The 22,282-nt window shown below is 38.8% G+C and overlaps 1 protein-coding gene across 1 annotated transcript in view; it reads right to left on the reverse strand.

The window, feature by feature from the left end:
- Window positions 1–22,282, reverse strand: part of CNTNAP5 (contactin associated protein family member 5) — a 303,624-nt gene that overhangs the window by 101,437 nt on the left and 179,905 nt on the right. The window contains exons 11-12 of the mRNA XM_068138943.1: window positions 15,854–15,960; window positions 1,205–1,324 (exon numbers count right to left, since the gene is read on the reverse strand). Of these exons, the coding sequence (XP_067995044.1) occupies window positions 1,205–1,324; window positions 15,854–15,960 (227 nt within the window). The remainder of the gene's footprint in view (window positions 1–1,204; window positions 1,325–15,853; window positions 15,961–22,282) is intronic.

Genomic DNA, 22,282 nt, shown 5'->3' on the forward strand with positions numbered 1-22,282 from the left:
TGAGCACATTTCCCATACTGGAGATCAAGGAAGGATATTCAGACAGAAATGTGAAACTCTGTTTCAATTACTACGAGATTCAACAACAGTGAAGGAGACGCATCTTATTAAATATTTGTTACACTTGAATAAAAAACATACTTAATAATTAACTGGTGTGCATTTAATTAACATAATGATTGCCCAATTAAATCAAAATGAAAATTTAATTTGAGACACTTTAAGTACAAGGAGATTAAGGATAAAATATGAATATCCTGAGTCCTTAGTTTTCAGGACTGAGTGTGGAGGTGATATGCGACAAAGGAGCTCAACCTGAATTAGCAATTTATAATGTGTAATAAAACATTCTTTCATCCACATCTGGCCACAGGAAGCAAAAACCAGTAAACAGTATACAATCCATGAAATTTCCTCTCCATTACAAAAATAAAGAGCAGAAATGATGCTCTGCCATCTACCCCAATCCACAATACAGGCTAACTAATCTTTTCTCATACCCTTGCATGACAGTCTTATATGCAAAATGGGACCTGCTTAAGAGGAGAGTTTACCAGACAGGTACATTCATTTGAAACACTTCTTATATTAGAACTACAGAACTGTAAGGCTGAAAAGTCTCAACCAACAAGTCACCTGGCCAGGCTCTTGACCTGCCTCTTTGGTGCCCCTCCTCCTAACAGTCTTTCCCTCCATACAGATATTCAGGACAGTCAAGGTTTCTATTTTCTGTGATATCAAAGACACTACAGACATATGGGGAAGGGTATTCCTGCTTAAGTCGGACTGGAAGAGTTTACAGATAGCTCAGTGCAAGGAGTTTCATAATCATTCCCAGTTTTAGTTTTTTAGAAAAGCCAATAAACCATTCAGTTACAAAAGAAGGTTTGCATTCTAAGCTTCCTCATATTCAGTGAAAACCAAACCTATTAAAAGTTATGATATTATGAAAAATCCATCAGCAGCACCCTCTGTAAGGTGTAAATACTATTATAAATATGACTTTGCAACAGTGCCAGTCCTTCAAACCTAGCTTGAAAATCACATTTACATCGTACTTAAGAAAACAGAGTCAATTCAGCTACTACCAGTTCTCTGCTTTCCCCCCACCTACAATTGTGCTGTCTTCTTAGTAATACAATGATCGACCAATCAATAATGATAGAGCCAACAGAAGGCATCAAAGAGAAGGGAAAGTCATTACCTGTTATATTGCAAAACACACGGAGTGGTCCAAGAGGTCCGCTTCCATCAGAGTCGATGTAGAAGAAACCTGATGTCTTCCCTTGGTGTCGGTAAGCCTCACAAGATTGCTCATAGATAGCTTTAAAAGAGAGTGATTGCATCACAAACAAGGAGAAAACAAGACACGTTTTCTACATGAGTACTGCTTCATTCATTGCCATAAAAGAAACCATTGTTTCACTGCTGATTAACATGTGAATGCATTTACTGCATTTGCATGCTCTAAATTAGGCATATATTTAAGTGTTTTGTTGAACTTCACATATGGCAGCTTTAGGAGATGTATTTGCCCTATTTTGGATTAAAGCATGCAAATACTTAAGTTAATAGATATGAGCATTCAAATGTGCCACCATCTAGTTACATATATACAAATATGCACCCACATAATGATATTTCAAGGGCACACACACACAGATACACATATACATGACTTACGACCTAGCCTCAAGTATTGTCAACACAGATGACAGATATTTTTGCCAGTCCTCAGCTTCCCTGCAGGATATTGGGTCTTTTTTCCAGGCCCCTTCAACTCTTCAGGCAGCAAAGCAGTACAGTTAATCTTGCTATGGCACACTATCTGCTGTGTTGAAGTTATAAATATAACTGCTAAGTTCCCTATGCTTTTTACTTGGGAGGAATTCATGATTTGCAGAGCGAGTGCGGAGAAAGCATTTCCTCACCATTTACAAAATGCTGCCCCAGGACCTCCTGCAGAGGGCAGCAATTGTTCTGCACCAGCAGGAACAGCTTCTCATTCCCATTCCTGTGCACACAGACTCCCATCCCTCCTTTCCCTTCATACTGAAAAGTAGTTTTTCTAATGACACAGAGTTCAGAAAGGCTTAAATGGTCAGCCTGAAGTAGCCTTGTCTGTGATTCTGAAAAATGCAGTAAAGATAGTTCATCACTCAGATTTTAATGAAATGTGGGCATTTCTTTGCCTCTCCCCAGAACAGCAGAACCATAATTCTAGGGGATCTGATGACAATCTAGTTATGAATTAGAAGTCTCACCAGTGAATTACTTGTACCACTCAAGGAAATACGCTTTTCCACGGTATAGTCCTCTCCTGACCAGACATGTTTAGCAGGCACTGATAAGTGCTAAATATGCACAGCATTACCCTTCCTGGAGTTAGAGGCTGCTTAAGGTAGTGAGCACCTGGTGAGATGGTGCTTTAATTAGTATCCATCCTATAATAAATAGAATTAAGAATATGTCTTCCTGGCAGTCATTAGGCTGATGTAGAAAGCACTGTAGGAGTCTAGAAGATCTCTAATTCCCTCTCTGATAGTTGGCCAAAATATTAAATGCAAATAAGGTAAAATCCCCAAACCAGAACCTATTCTTCCAGTATTCACAACCCGAAGGGCTAACAGAGAGTCCCTCAGTCACCAAAGTGCTGACAAAAGCAACTGGGATATGGAGGGTCAGGAGAGAGACCGTAACAGGCAATTAAGTAAGCAATCAAGGAATCACAGTTTGATCAATTTGTAAAGTTCTCAAACTGCAGTTCACTTAGTGAATTTGCTGTCATCATCATTACAGGACACTATCTTGTCTCATTAGGGAATACACCAACTTTTTTTCCTTTGAATTGTTTTCTGAGTATGTTTTAAGACAAATGATAGTGCAATGGGCAGTGACATACACCTGATAGGTTGTCAATGAACTGGCACAGCTAGAAACTCATCACAAACTATGTCATACTAAGTATTTTGCTCCTTCTTGACAGCCATTTTGGATGGAGGCCAGATATACTTTTTTTTTTCCAAATCGATAAGGAAAGACATGAAGATTCAGTCATTGATAATGTGTGTAGATTCAAAGGGCAGTTAGCTCAGTTGGTAGAGCATGCAACCCTTAATCTCAGGGTCTTGGGTTCAAACCTGTGATGAACAGCAGGGTCTTTTTTTTTTTAGGAGACTTGATGGGGTGCTTGGTGCCATGATTTAGTTGTTTAGGTGGGTTGGATTGGTTGGTGGGTTGGACATGATGATCTTGAAGGTCTCTTCCAAACTGGTTTATTATTATTATTATTACTAATCTTCAGATGGCCCTTTTGTCGCTTCAGCTTTGGGAAAAAACCACATTGTACACAACTAGAAATCAGGCTAGAGGTACTCAGCTGGTATAAATCTCAAGGGATGCACAAGCTTCAATGGAAGCACAGTTAGTCTGTCAGAAGAAAATACATCCTGGGATGTTTCTTCTTGGTTATATGAGAACTCCAGCATCAAATAGGAGAAAGTAGCAGAAAAAAAAGTGGCAAAGTGCTAAACTCCCAAACTCTAGCACATAAAGTATATTCTAACCACCATGAATTACAGAAAAGCTGTTTTGATGAACAATTTATTTTGTAGCTGCACACTGAAAGTTTCATCTGTCTGTATCTTAAGCATTTGGTACTGCATACTTCTAGACTGGATAAGCCATTGCTTTTAGTTCTCTCTTTTTTTTTTTCTTTCTTTTTGCTATTTTATGCTGCATAATGCATTAAGGAGAAAGTGATATATGCTTTCCAGTCACGAGCAGATACCACCACAAACATTTCAAGTGCACCATCCATTCCAAGCTCTGCTCATTGTCTTTGCAGGCTGAGCTGATAATTTGTTTCAGAATAAAGTTATGCAATTACATTTGCTGAAAAAGGCCCTGTTACTCCAGTGATAACATCCCGAAGCTGTCTCCGTGGCTTAGTGAAAGACAAAATCTCTTTGCAGTCATGATTCTCATTATGCAATCAGAAATATCATATAAAAATAAAGACCAGATGAGCTGTCAGCTGCGACTGTTAAGATGCCAGAGCCTTACATTTGACAACTGCCTGCATGTTTATGTTCTGTTTGGTGTGAGGCTTCTCTGATGTAGATGGATATGTGGTCATTTTGGGGACAGTTGAAAACGAATAGAATAGAATAGAATAGAATAGAATAGAATAGAATAGGAATAGGCATAGAATAGAATAATAGAATAGGAATAGAATAGAATAGGAATAGGCATAGAATAGAATAATAGAATAGGAATAGAATAGAATAGAATAGAATAGAATAGAATAGAATAGAATAGAATAGAATAGAATAGACCAGACCAGACCAGACCAGACCAGACCAGACCAGGTTGGAAAAGACCTTTGAGATCATCGAGTCCAACCTATCATCCAACACTATCTAATCATAGTATCATAGTATCACAGTATCAGTCAGGGTTGGAAGGGACCACAAGGATCATATAGTTCCAAGCCCCCTGCCATGGGCAGGGACACCCCACACTAGATCAGGCTGGCCAGAGCCTCATCCAGTCTGGTCACCAATCACCCCATCCAATGTCTTCCTAAACACCTTCAGTGATGGTGACTCCACCACCTCCCCGGGCAGCACATTCCAATGGCCAATCACTCTTTCTATGAAGAACTTCTTCCTAACATCAAGCCTAAACCTCCCCTGGCACAGCTTGAGAATGTGTCCTCATGTTCTGGTGCTGGTTGTTGTCATTAAAGAGTCACTAACTATTTATATATGTAATTCAGCCTCACTTCCAAAAAGCAACCACCAAGAGTCGTTATGGAACTATTGATGAATGCATACATTTTAATGCCAAACAACATTTGTAGCAAAAGTACATTGTTTTAATAAAGGAGAGGTATTAATCAGTTCATTCAGAGTAGAACCCATCAACAGTTTTGTAAGTATTATTTATAAACAAAACCAAACAAAAATCCAAACCAAACAACAACAAAAAAAAAAAAAACCCACAATGAGAACAAAAAAAAAAAGGATTGTATTCCTTTCTGTGAAATATTTTAATAGTGTTTAATACTTTCATTCCGTTGACTTTATTTTCACATTTTAAAATGGTCACCAAAGTGGGACCAAAACAACACAAGCAATGCTCTTTATGGGCTGCTCATACAAAGCTTGCCTTCTTTAAAAAGCTTAATCAAGCACTTTAAAACCCCATAATTTAAAAAATGAAACTTCTAAGTTTTCTTTTGTCTTAAAAAAGCAAGATTAGTTTTCAGTCTCTAACCCTCCCAAAGATTTTTGGACTAATTTTGATGTATATCGGCTAATGAAGATAAAATGACAGTTTTCAGCAATGCTTTTTTTTTTCACTAAGCCAGAACCACAAATCACAGTTTGTGACTTTCAGTCCCTGCTGTGTTTGCTCAGGCCCTTTTGGGAACAAGCTGCACTATTGTGCAACAACAGCACTGCAGTTCCTGCCACCGAGTTCCCGCAGGCACTCAGGATGAAGCTGTTTGCTTCATGGAGTTGTGTTGCAAATGCTCTCAATGGAAAGAGATGTCAGCAGCACCCATGTTACCCACGCCCCTGCAAGTATGGCTTAGACCTCACAGTCAGATATGGCTGGTAAAAACATTAAACTACAGCACAGATTAAAATCAAAGTGTGCAAGGTGTAGCAGTGACAGGGCTAGCTGAGGAGATACTGCTTGTAACAGTGGCTATTCCAGGAACACAAAACACGAACCAGGTTGATTTCAAGGTCCCAGATTTAGTAAGGAAAACTGGACATCACAAATATCTTGGTCACACAAAAACTGGATGTCTTCTTTTCCCTTTTTCCCCCCAAGAATCACTTATAAACTATAACACTGGATCTTGTGCTGACATTTTTGCAGTGCACTCTTTAAAGATTTTTTGTAAAGGCTACTGCAGTGTTTCATAAGTTTACAATCTTCCCAGAGCTAGCTATAGAAACTGATGCAGCCTGAGAGGACCATTCTTCATACGAAGAGCTGCTTCCCAAAGTACTAGATGTGCTCTTGTCTACCTGCTAGGATGAGCCACGCTGATGGTATTCTGGCATGCACAAACCTAACAGCTTTCAAGATATCTACCTCCCAAGCTCTTGTAATCCTCTGCGAAACACATATACCAAACTTCTCCCTCAGGTATCTCTTTCAGCTTTAAGTATCTCAAATTAGGCCAGCTTTTCAGATCAACAACTCATCCCATCAGAGCATTTATTTTGAACGCAGCTTTACTCACTGATCATAATAGACATCTTTTTCCTTTCGTTTCCTTCTCATCTTCCAAGGTGCTTAAGAAATGGTTTGTCAAACTTTGATCAGCATTTATAACATAAACACTCTATCCTCAGTCAGATCACTATCAACCAATTTTGCATGTTCTCTTACATCTCCTGGGATATAAAGATTCATAAGTCCAAAAATCACAATTACAGAAACATATATATCCCATATTTTGCCATGCCACACACACTACATCTCTACAGATGCACACTACTGAAATTATAAATACGCATTTTGACCAAGGTTCAAGCTATAGATCCATGATTCAGACATCAATGACAGAAAGGCATCAAGAGTTTTTGTTTTACCTATTTTGACCTTCTGTGTACAATGAGCTACAGAATTTCATTCTTGCCTGTCTGTATCAAGACCCTTACAGCTTGTTAGAGCACACACAGTAGTTCTCTGCAAGTCGTAGTCAGGTCTGACAGGGTTGCAGTCTCTCTTAGCTTTGCTCTGCAATTGAAACTTCAAACTTGATTCACCACACTGCAGGAGCCTGACAAGTTTTAAATATGAGCAATTTCATCACTGTTCAGCTCTCTGAAGCATCTTGAACCTATTAATCCAAATTAATTATAGTCCTTAAAACAGAAGAGACTGTGTCCCTGTGCATAGCTGAAATCTTTAATAGCACATGGCTGAGCACAAACATTTGCAAGGTCAACCTTCCATCATTTCCAATAAAATGTTTTTATTCAGTTTTTCACTGACTACCTGTTGCTACACTGACATTTGCCTTTCAGTCTTACTTTTACCCTAACCAGTTCACCTGCAGTCTCCATGATAACCTTCACTAAGCACATACTTACTGTTTCATTGTGGAGCACCCTGGCAGATAAGCCTTCAGCTGCCCACAGTTTTTTTCAGCACTTAAGTACTCGGTTTCCTTTGCCCCCATGCTTCTAACTTATAAAACCTCACCACTTTTTCAGACCATTATAATTTCACCTTCAGTCATATTTTGGCTAAAAAAAGACAAAAAGGACTGTGCTAAGACTTGAAATCCTGCAAATGATCATATTTAAAGCCCTCTCTCTTCAATGGATGAATGAATGTTTTATTCACCCAGGTCCATGCTTTCCTTACCCATACTTAAAATAGTTCTGGCTGCTGGACTTAATGTGAGGGTTACAGTGATAATCCAGCAGTTTTACTACTGGGAGACCAAGAAAGGTAAATATCTCTCCCTTCCACCCTGCAGACCTACACAGATAGAACCAAGAGCTTTCCAGCCAGTTACTGCCCAGCCTGTATTTGTGCCTGGGATTGCCTCGACCCAGATGCAGGACCCTGCACTTGCTCTTATTGAACTTCATGAGGTTGGCTTGTGCCTACCTCTCCAGCCTGTCAAGGTCCCTCTGGATGGCCTCCCTTCCCTCCAGCGTGTCTGCTGCACCACACAGCTTGGTGTCATCAGCAAACTTGCTGAGGGTGCACTCAATGCCACTGTCCATGTCACCCACACAGATGTTGAACAAGACAGGTCCCAGGACTGATCCCTGAGGGACTCCGCTTGTCACTGGCCTCCACTGGGACATGGAGCCATTGACAGCCACTCTTTGGGTGCGGCCATCAAGCCAGTTCTTTATCCATCTAGTGGTCCACCCATCAAACCCATGTGTCACCAGTTTGGAGACCAGGATGTGGTGCGGGACAGTGTCGAAGGCTTTGCTCAGGTCCAGGTAAATTACATCAGTTGCAATTAAACAGCAATTTGTTTGATTGTGTTTTGGTTTTGTGGGGTTTTTTGTTTGTTTAATCAGAGGACTCTTTCCTTTTTTAAATTGAATGGATGACAGGATAATTTTTCTCAAAAAATTAAAAGTAAATTAAAAGTAAACCCTAAAATTTCCCATATTTCTTTCCTACTGCCAGCTCCTTTGGAAACTGATCACACACATTCCATTGAAAGGACTCGGAGATGGAGAATCAGAATCTGAGCTGTACTAGTTATGATTACCCAAATGAGTCCTCTAGTATTGTAGTTTTTAGATTGGATTCTCATAATAAAAATAGATGATAATTTTAAATTTCTCAGAAGGAGATAACATTTTATGGGATATAATAAATCAAAAATATTAAAGAGATGTAAAGAACTTGAATTCTTGATTTAATTGGGAGGTGCTGACACCGTCTGCTCCCTGGCTAAAACAGCGGTGAGATAGATGCTGTTGTGCTCTAACAATTGCACAATCATGGAAAATTGCAGGCAGAATACTGCTGGATTATGAGGGACTCATTTCATTGCTTTGTAATTCTTTGCACCCTAGATGCAAGGAGTAATAATAACCCGTAAATAGTTACTGCTATTGTATTCTGAGGTGAAAAATTATGTACTGGTTAGACTGGAAAGGCCAGTAAGGGCTGGAGATTCAGCTGGGATGTGCACTCAGCCCTGGACTGACCTTGGACAAACGACAGGCACAAACGCTGACACAGGTCGAATTAAGCACGCTCACCAAAATGCTTAGAGCTCCTGAAGGCAGACTGGAGATGACTGTTCCACCCTCTGCTTGTACATCTCAGACCTGACACATTTGTTCTTACAGTCTCGGAGTAATAAGTGCTCAGTCAAGGGTGTTTTCTCAATAACAAATGAAACAACATGCAATGGGAGGTTTCTTCCTCTCTTCACATTCCAACAACAGAGGGATTGGCACAAGCAACACACTCTGGGACTGATCATCATTCTCACATGATTCTCGCCCTTACAACATAATTGTCTTGTTAAACGTCAGAAAATGAAACCTGTACTCTCAAAAACTGGATTTTGACAGCTCTACTGTTGGCAGACCAATGCAGTCCCCACTGACAGGTGGCTTATTTTTTCTTTTAAAAATATGTATTTACTCATCTGATAAAGAATATGTTATTTCCGTAGATGACTTTAAAATTACTTTCACCACGATGTCACCTAAATGTATGTTTGTGAGGGATCCTTCCATTACACTTGGGGATTAGACAATTTCCTATAATTCAAACTAAGGCTCCCCCCAGCTGAGGTACAAAAGGTCATGTCGGCCTATCCTCACCTGTCACTTCCCTGCTGAGGTTTGAAGGTGGCTGTGTCAGTCACATACCCCAGCAGCCCCTGCCCAGTGCTGGTGCAGGGTAACCTGCAAGTCCTGCTGCTGCAAGAAAGCAGTGAGGGAGACCTACATTATTTTAAGAGCAATGTTGGAGGGAAAGGAGAAATCAAAATACTTGAGGGACACAGTGCAAGAGCATGGTATCTCAGCTTTGCTCTTCAAAGTACTGGTGCTCCTATGCTGATGGTCATACCTGATGCAGAGAGGCTTCAAAGGGGGACTGAGTCACTCCTCCACACGCTCGATTCTGAAGTGAAGTCCCAAAGTGGGATATCCTCTGTGCTATTAATTAGGAAATGTCAGGCACAGGAAAAGACTTTTTTTTTTTTTTTAATGAACACCACTGAGAAATACAGATGTACAATTTATAGATACAAAAAGTGATAGAAAAGCATTAACAAACAAATTATTACAAAATAAACAATGAAAATTCATATGCCAGAAGCATGGTGTGAACAAAAACATTCAGGAACGTGAAGTAAAGTACTGAAGGCTTGATATAAATATTAAGCCTGTTGTGTTTCGTCAAAGAAAAACAAGGTGTTTAAATACACATGGGAAAAAACCTACTGTAAGAATCTCAGACAGGAACACTGGCTACTCAGGACATGCAAGTTACATGACCAGACTCACTGTTAGACATCTGGTGGACTGAAACTCTCTGCATCTCATTTGCCCAACCAGCAAAGGTGTATGCATCGCCCTACCTTGGAACACAGCAGTATTACTGAATCCATGGCTGGCACTTCATGATCCAACTCCAGTACTGCTAACAATCTGTCTGAAGCTATATTAAGCTTTTCAGAACAAAAATTATATATATGGTAAAGATATTAATACTAAAAAATACATTTACAAAGCCTGAAGTTATGTTAACGTTTGGTCTCTTCTCCCAGGCAACCAGCACCAGAACAAGGGGACACAGTCTCAAGCTGCGCCAGGGGAGGTTTAGACTCAAGGTGCGGAGGAAGTTCTTCACCAAGCGAGTCATTCATCATTGGAACGGGTTGCCCAGGGAGGTGGTTGAGTCACCATCCCTGGAGGTGTTCAAGAGGAGATTGGACATGGCACTTGGTGCCATGGTCTAGTCATGGGGTCTGTGTTGATAGGTTGGACTCGACGATCCTCGAGGTCCTTTCCAACCTAAGTTATACTGTGATACTGTGATACTGTGAAGTTTATTTCATATCAGTGAATACATGACATTTGCATTATTGGATGGAATCACCTAGGCCAGTAAGACAGATACCTGTATGTGCAAGATAGACCACACACCAAAGCAAATATCCAGAATTAAATTACATTCTGTTAATTATCATGTTGCAAAGCTCTGGGATGGGTTGACATCACCAGAACATGAAGAATAAAATAATTATTTTATATGTCTCATCATCTTCTATGTCAATGTTCAACACTCTTCAAAATAACAATAAAAAAATACATCTTAGACTAAAGGCCCTCTGCAAATTATCATATATAAAAATAATCGAAATGCAGAAGGGGAAGATGAGGCTGAGGAACTGGCATAAGTCATAGAAAGAGAAGAGTACTAATCATTACCTTGCATTGAAGTTAAAACATTTTGTATCTCATGGCCATTTTACACTGGTCTATTGTTTTCACTATCACATGATAATTATATGGAGAATTAATAGTAAGAGAGAGATGACTATGCAGGTTTTTAAACTATGACCTTTCAATTAACAATATTTTGTACAAATTCACAGCTATAACTCCTTCTCCCCATCTATTTCTCTCTCCACCTAAAATTCTTATCAAGCTTCAATTTCCTACTGCATGTCTAAGCTAAAACAGCCTCCCTCTATAGACCGCAGAGGTTGGCGTGTTTCAGAGGTGGTCCAAGAACATACCATGGACATCCTATCTCAAATTCTGCAAATAGCTCACAGTTTGACACAGTCACAGTAGCAGACAGCAAGAAACAGATGAGCTGAACCCCACCCAGGACTTTTTCTCCAGCTGTGTACTAACAACAGTGTTTCTATTCAAGAGAGGCAGGCAGAAAGCAAACATTGCATTATTGTCTCTTTTGCTATAGTTCACACATGTGATTACATAATGGATAGTCTCCTATCTGGATTATATCAGACTACTCCAATACCAGATGGATCGGGAGCCTACCACCCTCCAAAATGTAGAATCTCCTATTAAAAAGCCCTCAGCTTCCAACCTATTTAAATGCAAGCTGTGTGAAGCACATTTAAAAGATAAACCAAATGAAAAATCAAACCCATGCATTTTACAGAGATTATATCCTCAAAGCACTGTCTTAGCTACTGATCAGCTCAAGTAGCGGTTAGCAAACAGCGGTTTCAAAGGAAAGAATCCATACCATTTTAGTAGACCATATAGATCACATACTTTCTAATATACCTGCAAATTAGATCTTATTCCCAAAAGAGGTGGGGAAGCTAAAGCACAATAAAACTCATACATGAGAAAAACGTAACTCATCTACCAGTGGTTTAATATCCTATAGGGTTATTCCATGACTCCTTGTTTCCCCCAACTGTGGGCAGTGAAATGGACACATGGGGACAGTCAGTGCAAGTCCTACATCCCCCATTGAATTACATGTCCACACACATTTGTGACAGCAGAGCACAAGCCCATGATATGGAGTTTCACAGCTACATGTAAGACAACATGAAAACATGATTGCTAATTAGTACTGTGACTAATGTGCAAGAAGATGTGAATTGCACGGAAGGCTGGAAGGATGAGAGGTAAACACAAATCCTCTTTCCCCATTGGAATAAAAAAAAAATCTCACCACCCAAAAAAAACCCAACAAAATACTTGGAAGGTATTGATAATATTCCACAAGTAGCAGCATTTGAAGGAGGACTGAGAGTTATTAAACAGAGAAATGGACTTAAGCACCAGGCAAAAAGCTATTCAAGAAACAATCTGTTTAGAAAACATTCAGAGTCTCCCCATATGTTACCTAAATCCAGAAAACACCAATGGGTTTTAGGACTATTTTATCTAATACCTAAGTTCAGAGGAGAAAAAAGTAGGACTAGATGAGACTTTAGGGTGAAATTTGCTTGCCACAGAATAGCTATTTAATGGGAAGTGATCCTATACATGTCCAGTCATAGATCTTCATTTGGATCAGGTAGATTGCCACACCTTCTGTGACAGTTTAGGAGCTTTCAGGATCAGAAGGGATTTTGAGTGAGCATGAGGATACCTGAGGTTTGCAGAAGACTGACTGCTTCCAGGAAGATTACATTAAGGCACTGTCTAGACCCAGCAAGTTTTTTATATATATCTTGAGATGTGCACTTTTGCTTTATTCACATGTCTTGAATTTCAAGTATACCCATTTTCTGTCATGACAGACACAATCTTGTCCCATGTATCTGATGTGGTCATGCAAGCATTGTCTCAGCTATGTCTTCTATCACCTTACTGTTCTGCCTTGCCATTGTCTACTTCCCCTCTGTTACATCAAACTCAAATTATTTATCTTTGTTTTTCATGGCATATTTCCAACCTATCTACCTGTTACAACTCTGGCATTTGCCTTGTCAGAAATGTCAAACTCCTCTGGTTACAGCCTCATATTTTTCAAACAAGCCCATTATTGCCTTCTCCCATGTCACTCCTTCATGCCTGTGAGCATTCAATTTCTTCTTCATTTTTAATCTCTGTTTTATGACTTTTTGCTTATAAGAAAGCCTTGCAATAATTATGTGCCTGGCAGACTCAGACTGTCACCTAAGATGCTGATGAAGATTCCCTGGCACTCCATCACTTGCACCAGCATGATTTTCTCTCAGAGAAGCTTAACTGAAAAGTCTTTGGAGCAAGGATAGTCTGCATTGTTAGCTGCTCCTCACAGCAGAATCCAGTGTGGTCCATGAATATTTGAAAGAAGGCAGTAAGGCTACTTATGCATCAACAACAAAACATATTTCAACGCTTTACAGATGACAACAATAAGTCAGGGACAATGCACCACCTTCAGATTTCTGTTCTTAAAATGATAAGGCCTCCTATTATGAGCTGGTAAAATATAAATCAATTAGTTTGGTTTGTAAATGCATGTCATGAAGTTCCTTCTAAAAGCATAGCATATTTTTCAACCAGCAGCACCCACCTCTTACAAATACCACACCACAAAGAGGCAAAACCCAGATTGCAACTAGACAGAAAAGAAATCCAGCTGACAATGAAACCATTCACACTGTGCTTGGCTTGCAGCAGATTGCCAGTTAAATCTCTCCAAGTTACTGCATGGACTTGGGTCTGAAGGGCAGTTTAATAAAAGAAATAGCCTCTCCAAAGTGGTACAAGTTCAATTTCAGGCTTGTCAGCCTGAGTGTTCTAGTCAAAATCAAAACCTGTTGAGATAATGTTTCAAAACTTAAGAAATCAGATGGTTTCCTTTGATAGAACTACACTGAATTATATGATTGGAAGAATTGTCTGTTCATTGAGGATATTCTGGAGTTGTGCTGTGATCAGATCTGTGGTTTTCTTTCACCTGCTGTAAGATACTCCTGTATGTCAGCCACTATCAGCTGAGCGATAACGTCTCTTGTTCTGCAGGTTTCTTATCAACAGTTTGCATTTGCCCACCAGCTTTGAAATGGTCTCGTTGCACATTTCAAGCACATGAACACATTTCTCCAGACTAACGTTGTAGTTTATCAGCACTGCTTGGCTTGCAGGGCAGTTGGCTCTACAATCTAGCTGGAATCAAATTAGCTGTTGATAATATGGTTGTAAATAAGCCGAGCAGCTGAATAGCTCTACATCACATGCCTGTGCAGCTTGATCTGCTTAAAAAAAGATCTTTCTGAGAAACTTTTTAGAGTAGTTTTTACACTGGTGAACTCCAAATAATAGCAGCTAGGTATTTGAGAGCAGAAGGAGAGTTTTCACCAGCTCCATGAAAATGTCTGTGGGAAAAACTACTAATGAACCAATCCTCTGCAGTAATGAGATGGTGTCCTATGGACATGAGCTGCACTGAGCTGGAAGAGACAGAGTGAGCCTCATGCCCCAAGCTAATATGACAGAGCAGATGTATCCCAGAGGTTAGCATCCATTATTGCCTGTGACAGTCCATAGCAACAGGTTTCTTCATTCCCCAAAGAACTGCTCCCTTCTCACCAGTGGATTTAGCTGTCTAGCTTTGTACCAGGCATTAGCTGGTGTAAATCACTCTGCTATCGCCTCAATCACTGCATGTTCTCTGTGTTGGGTCTGGAGCTTTTGAAGAGGGATAATGTCTTTTGGAGCAACAGAAAATTGGACAAAAAGTAAACCCTCTTAAACCCTCTTTTCGAAACTCTAAACTCAGCATTTTTGTTCCCACCCTGACTTGGCATGATTTCTGTACCAAACCCTTAACTTCCTTTGTGCTTATAATTGACAGTTCAGATGACAAATCTATGAATAGACCTCTCAACCCCTATTCTCTGCCAGATGCAGACCCCACATCTCAAATGATTTAATCATTAATTAGCAAACCATTGAAATCTCCAGAATCACGGCACAGTTGCCAATACTCTCAGCTTCAAACCCTTAAGTACCTTTTCTTCTTTTCTGATTTTTAACTTAACAAGGAAAAATGCATCTCACCAATCTCATCCCACCTGTGGTCAGAGTACTCATCAAACACCTGGAGTGGCTATAGTTGCAGCCTTGGAATTGTTATTCTTACTTACTCTTTTTTTCTCATAATTTCCAATAACGAAGAGACAAAGTTTAGCTTCCTCTTCTAATTCTTTTCCCTTTTAGTCATCTGTATAAACAGACTGTGTACTGGCTTTTCTCTTCTATTTTTTTTTTTTTATTAGAATATCCAGAATGTTGTGCTTCTGCTGTTTATTTATTTTTTAAAACCTGTAAAATACCTTTCCTATTCCTTCCACTGTGGATTTCAGTAGCTGAATGCTTCATGTAGTGCCACTGTTTCAGACACTGTATCCTTGCTAATGGCGCCAGCACAAATAACAGTTCAGTAAAATTCCAAAATTACAAACAGTTGAAAACTAGGTTCTTGCAACATGAACTTTCAGATCATCTACAAGCAAAGCAGCTCATCTTGGTAAAGTGACATACAGCCCCAACCACAGATTAAAATCACCCAGCTCAGCCCAGCTAAATTCAACCAAATGTGCAATAACCAAAGTGTCTGTGATCTGTATGTAACATAAATGAACATAAGATTTGCTAAAACTATCCAGAAAAAAAACAGGATAATAATCTGGTTTTGTCTTCTCCAAAATATTTGTCAAGAAGCATGCATCTTTACAGCCCAATTCATGACCTGTTCAAACCATGTCAGGGCATGCTACATCCTCTAATACTATATGACCCCTCACAAAGCTCCTCTCTGGTTTATGTGCCAGCTGTAGCAGATTTGATATACCAGCTGAATAAGCAAACACTGTATGTGTGAGTTTACTTACAGTTATGACAGGTAGCTCCCATGTAGCCTGTATCATTACAATCACAGTAAAAGGTGGTCCAGGACTGAGAGCATTTTCCTCCATGTTCACAGTAGTTGGGTAAACATCTAATTGGAGACATTTTTTGGGGAAAAAAAAAATCAATTAATTATAAAGATTTCAGTAAAAATATATATGCTAGAAAAAAAAAAAAAAAAGAAATTGTTTCAACTCATTGAGGCACAAGTTTCCTATGGCTGAATCACTGTATAGTACATGAAATCATTACTTATTCCTCTGATCTTTGATTCACTTCAAATACAAGCACTGAAAAAAACAATATTTAACGTATCCAGCATGTAGGTAAAGATCACTCTCAGTAATAAGATTCCATTTGTCCTCCACTTGTTAGCAATTAAAGTGTCACAAACTTTGTGAGCACAGAGAAAGACAAGTTACAGATGAAAATGCTGCTGAAAGCTTGTTTCAAGAAAGAATCCCCTGTTCCCTGATTAAACAGTCATCATTGTTATCAAAATTAAGTCAAGTTACATTTGTGGTAACACAAACAGCATGGAAATCTCAGAAGTGAGAGGAAAAAATATGCTTTAATTATGAGTTCTGTATGCTCTCTTCTTTCCCCTGATTTTACTTGGTATGCCTCTATTATTGTCAAGCAAATTATTAAAAGAAGAACGAGGCACAATAACATGCAGCTTGGGAAGTGAACAGAAAGAAAAGCCGTGGGAGATAAAGTCAATCTCCAAGACAAGACATGAATGCTGAGCTGAAGCACACCGATGTAAATGCAAGCAGTGCAATGGAGTTACACCAGCCTAAATTGAAGCAGAGATTGTTCCATTGCTTGCCTTTTCTTTCCTCACCTCCCAACTCCCACCCCTTACTGTATATTAGATAATGTCTTTTACACAGTATGTTTGGATTTTGAAAAATGAGTAACAACTAATTCAGTTGTGATGGGTGGGTGGATAGAAAACAGGCAATCAATTTATCTCGCACACACCAGTAATCCATTAGGGTTTGCTTTGCTGTAAATTGAGCTTCAAATCCTTTTTAATAGTCCAGATCTTTCAGTTGTTACTGGTGAAGTCACTAATGCTATTTAGATCTGACCTAGCTGAAGACATGATTTTATTGTTGTTCATCTCATCCTTAAAATAATTTTGCATTTAAGTATGGATATTGACTGTAACAGTGAGTTTCAGTCTTCTAGGATCCTTAAAATTAGAATTCATACATACAAGCAGAAAACCTCTATGTCACTAAAAGCTGTCATCTTCACCAGCCCTACCAGACAACGATTCATCAACATACTTGAGTACAAGGGTGTTTAGAGATGCCAAACACCGGTTTTGGACATAGAGGCCTATTAGACTAACTTGTCATCCTCACTATGCTGCAAGCAAGTTCATACACACACACATATATAGAATCATAGAATCAGTAAGGTTGGAAAAGACCTCAAAGATCATCAAGTCCAACCTGTCACCCAGGACCTCATGACTACTAAACCATGGCACCAAGTGCCATGGACAAATATATTTTCTGCCCATTTTAAGCTGCCTTTTATTTATTAACCCAATGCAGTAGAGCTAATTACTAGTCATTTGTGAATTGCCAAAGGCCTGTATCAGAAACTTAGCCACATTTATTCCCTTAAAACTGTTTCGTTTCAAAGGCTTTACACAAAGTTGAAGGTCACTTCTCATTTCTACTTGTCTTACAAATGCAGGCACTTTTTCTTCAGCCAACAATGCACAGAATGCAAGTTAAACTAGCCTTGTAAACTTTTAATGATATTCATAAATTCAGAATTAAGCCTTTTTTATTCCTTAGTCTATTTGCTTTAATTAGCACTAACTGCATTGATCTTGTTTTTGGTCAGATAACCAACCCTTCTAAGAGCTTATGAAACAAATTTCTTTGCAACTTTAATAATTACCATAATCCCATTTTAGCTGAACAGTTGTGTCTTCATTAAAAGCAAAATTTATCCTAATTGTCAGAAAACTCAACGTTAAGAAATAGCTATGATTAAAATTAATCAAGGAATGAATAAATCACAGATTGTTCCATTTGCTAACTGTCCTGGATTCTCATGGCACAGGATTTAAATGCATGTATTTTAATATATAAATTAATATTTGCATTCCAGTAGAGCCAAGTAATTTTAGCAAAAGAAGAAGTGGTATCACAGAAGGTTTAATAAGCAAAAAAATAATTGCAGCAGGCAGTCCCTGACCTATTTGCAACTGAAACAAACAAATATATCAACTCAATTTTTGCAATTATCATAAATGGAACACTGAAATTTAATTATTTGCCTGAGACAGTTTGTGACAGAGCAGGGACTCTGATTTTCCAGATTCCAGAGTAATTCACAGAATATATTATGGTGAATGAATCTTATAAAAAAATAAATGAAGCAAATAAAATTTGCTCCTTCAGCCAAGCAGGAAAACACACACCTTAGCCAACTAAGTGAGCAATATGCAGAGCCTGCACAAAAGCATTCACTGTCCTTAGATGAAACATTCACCTCTAAAACTGTATGTGCGCTTGCTTTGAATTCAAAGGACAAACTGCATAGATATTAGAGGGCAAAATTTGGCCCTTTGATAGGAATGATGAAGAAATAACAATGACAAAATGACTTGAGTGGGAAGGCTGAAGGAGTTCTACACATTTGATGTTACACTTGACTGGAAATAAACCTGGTACTTTCATTAAGCACCTCTCAGATTTTCTTATAGTCAGCACAACAGATCCTGCCTGCACCAGTCTATTCTTCCTAAATAAAGAGGAAAAAAGAGAACTAGTGGAGAGAGAAAGATAAAAGGAGCACCCATTTTCAATATTAAGGCTGTCAAGATAAAAATTTCTTTTGAGAACTGCTAACTCCCTAAAACTCAGCAATGCCCTAACAAGAAAATACACAAAATTTGGAAGTTTTTCTATCAAGAAAGCATTTGCCTAAATATTAGTTCAAATTAGTTTCAATTCATCACGTTTTCCTGTTTATGGGTTGCAGTTATTTCATGTAAAATTAGCAAATACAATGTTGACAGGGATGACTTCATAAAGCAGGCACAGATGTTATGATGAAATGCATGGTGTTATTGTAACAGCTGATACTTTCCTTCAGTAAAATGGTGTCTTTCCACTAAACTCAGTAGATTGAGGCCATTTGCAACAATTTTGGTTCTGCTCTGCTGAGGTGTAAATCTGTAAACTTCCTTGCCAAATGTTATTTTGGTTCAAGAAATGGATACAAGGGGATACCAGACAAGCATTTCAAAGAGCAATCTGCCAGTGTTACTACACAGACAACATGCAACTCCAGAGATTTACCAAGGAGAAAACAAATGAAGGCCAGAGTATTATAAAATACCACAGGAGTGCATAGAATCATAGAATAATTTTGGTTGGAATAGACCTTTAAGATCATTAAGTCCAACCATTAACTTAGAATGGCATAGTCGCCACTAAACCATGTCCCTCGACGCATCTTTTAAAAACCCACAGGGATAGTGGTATCACTGCCACTTCCCTGGGCAGCCTGTTCCAATGCTTCACAAACCTTTTGGTGAAGATTTTTTTCCTTAATATCCAACCTAAACCTCCCCTGATGCAACTTGAAGCCATTCCCTCTTATCCTACCATTTGTTAGATGGAAGAAGAGAGTCATTCGCATGTCATTACAACTTCCTTTCAGATAGTTGCAGATAGTGATATGGTCTCACACGACCTTCCTTTTCTTCAGGCTATACAACCCCAGTTCCCTCAGCCACTCTTCTTAAGACTTGTGCTCCCCCTTTTATTTTCTCCTGGATTTCTGTTCGTGGCCAACTAGTGGACTAGTCTCTTGAATTAAAAAGAACTACCAGAGGAAGGAGACAAAGTGAGTATAAACAATATTGAGACGAGTTAACATGCAAAAAAGTTAACAGACCAGACCTCTGGCTTTCCTCAGCACACGTTCCCTTGATCATCATCACACTTCTCAGCTTCTGTCTTCTATTGCAAATTTAGAAAACTGAACATCAGTTTTTAAAAAGTGTTGTAGCATGCTTTATTGGCTTGGTTTTTAAAGCCATCTACGTTTTCTTCCCTAAATTTATTATGTCCTGAGAACTCATGGAGTACAAACAGAACAACGGTAATGTGAACAAAGACAACTTCTTTTCCAAGCTGGAAATCATGTACTCTATCAGAGTGAACAGATGTGAAATAAATCTAAAAAGGTAAAATAAAAAGAAAAAAAAAAGGTATTTTTTTGTCATTTAATAATTAGTCACAAAGCCAGGTTCTCCTTTCTGAGACTGAACTTTTAAAACATATTCTATGACTTGCCACCTTCTCAGATTCGGCACTTGCATACCACTGTGACAGCAACACGTAGAAGATCTGAACATTGATGCCAGCTGCCCTTAGGCATGTGGCTAGGACAGAACTGTGGGAGGGAGGAAGTTGTACTGCAATTGGCACAAGTGAAGGGGAAAAAGTCTGTTATCTATGCCTTAGAAAAAAGGCATTTTATTAAGGTTTGATTGCTTTGTTACAACACCTACATTTTTTTAAGAGAGGTAAATGTGCTGACAGTTTGGCTTGGCATCAGCAGAAATGATTTAATACAAATAAATCTGGAAATGAAAAAAGGGAAGCAAATAAACCATCGTGTACAGACAGCTGTTCCATTTAGAATTCATCATTTTACAAAGCAAAAGCAGAAAAGCCATCTGCAAAAATCAAACAAACAAAAAGGACAGGATATTATATTCTACAAGCATCCTCATACTTGGCCTTTAATTTATCATGGGTTTGCACAGCCCTTGATTTTTGACTCCAAAGTAATGCAAAGGAGCTCTGTTCAGGTCCCCCCAGAAACTCAATTCCACTCTCAAGCTGGATTTCAAAAGCCATGTAAGTAACCACCTAGTAACCCTCAAACTACCTTTTTTTCTCCACACAGGTCTCATTGTGGACAAATTCCCTTTCCAGCTCCAGTGGGAAGTCCCTTCAGTCTGTATTAAGGACAAAAGCTAACTATCTCAAACTCCAACATCTTTGCACATTCAATTATAGGAAGGAGTTCACCCTACTTAAACCAGTTCTGTAGTTATCCCTTAGAGAATCTACTGAATAAATTTTAAAGGACAGATCAGCACTTCTCTAAGTTATTCTGCAGTGGCATCAGGTAAATGAGATTTGAATTCAGCACTATTTCATTGCTTCATGTGAAAATAAACAAACTTATCTGGAAAAGAGTAAGAACAATTTAAAACACAATCTGTCTCCAAAACAGATGCAGTGATGTGAACATGGGGAATGAATCTGAGGAACCTGTCTTTGTTTTGCACTCACTGTTTCTACAGACCAGTGCTCCCTTCATGGCCCTGAATCATTGTTTTCTGCAGCTTCTCTTGCATGTATGAAAAATTCAGGGAAAACAAAACCCCTTAAAATTAAAGTAAGGCAGACAAAACAAAATCATGGCACTGTCCAAATAATCTGAGTATTCTCTTCCATTTGCATTAAAGACACACAATGGGCAGAAAATTCCCTCTTCTTCAGAAGCAGATTTTTCCATTGTGACTGACTATTTTTATAGAGACTTTACTTTGTACAAACATATTCTTATTTTACAGCTACCGCAGAGCAAGCTCAACTGACAGTGCAAAGCTCAAGTGAAGGCTTTCTGAATCCTGTCCTTCCACTCTAAAACCTAGCGTGTATTAAGGTAGTTTTCAAGACTCAGACTCCAAAATGAGCTACCTGCAATAGTTTAATTACATTAGTTAGCATGTCTAATTTGTGATGTAAGTGCATACTTTTGGGAAGGACTCAAGAGGTTCTTCAACTTGTGCAGGATATCATGCATTCCCCAGTTTCTAATATGTTTTTGTTTTTTTTTTTTCCCCACTGTGCATGCATCTTCACAAGGAATTAAGCCAGCAAGCTATTTTTTTTTTTCATGTTTTCCTTCCCTCCCATGTAAAATAGTTTGGCTTTAAGATATTTGGCACCTTATATATCATTATGTGTAGTGTTTTGCTTTGGGTTTAGTACAGAGAAAGAGGTACATTCTGTAATGACACTTAGATGAAAAAGAGAGAGACTTGTCTAACAATATTCTTTTTTTTGTTGCACGAAGCAAGTTGTCAGTGTTTTACAAAGTACCAACACAAGCATTAGAAAGGGAAACTTTTTGAAAACCTGTCCACAATTTCCTTAACCAAAATAGAAACTGAAAGGAGATGTGAAGCTTCAGTGTGTGTTGTGATATTTGTAAACATGTCCACTGCATCCTACATCGGAAATAGGCAAGAGACAAGAGGTGAGGGTGGAAATAGTCACTCACAGGACTGAAGTGATCTTTTTAAGGTGATACAAAGAATCAGAAGAACTACAGGCAGGATAGCCCCTCCT

The sequence above is a fragment of the Melanerpes formicivorus genome, unplaced genomic scaffold (genome assembly GCF_026170545.1).
Source record: "Melanerpes formicivorus ecotype bairdi unplaced genomic scaffold, bMelFor1.0.p_v2 SCAF_5, whole genome shotgun sequence".
Classification (NCBI taxonomy): Eukaryota; Metazoa; Chordata; class Aves; order Piciformes; family Picidae; genus Melanerpes; species Melanerpes formicivorus.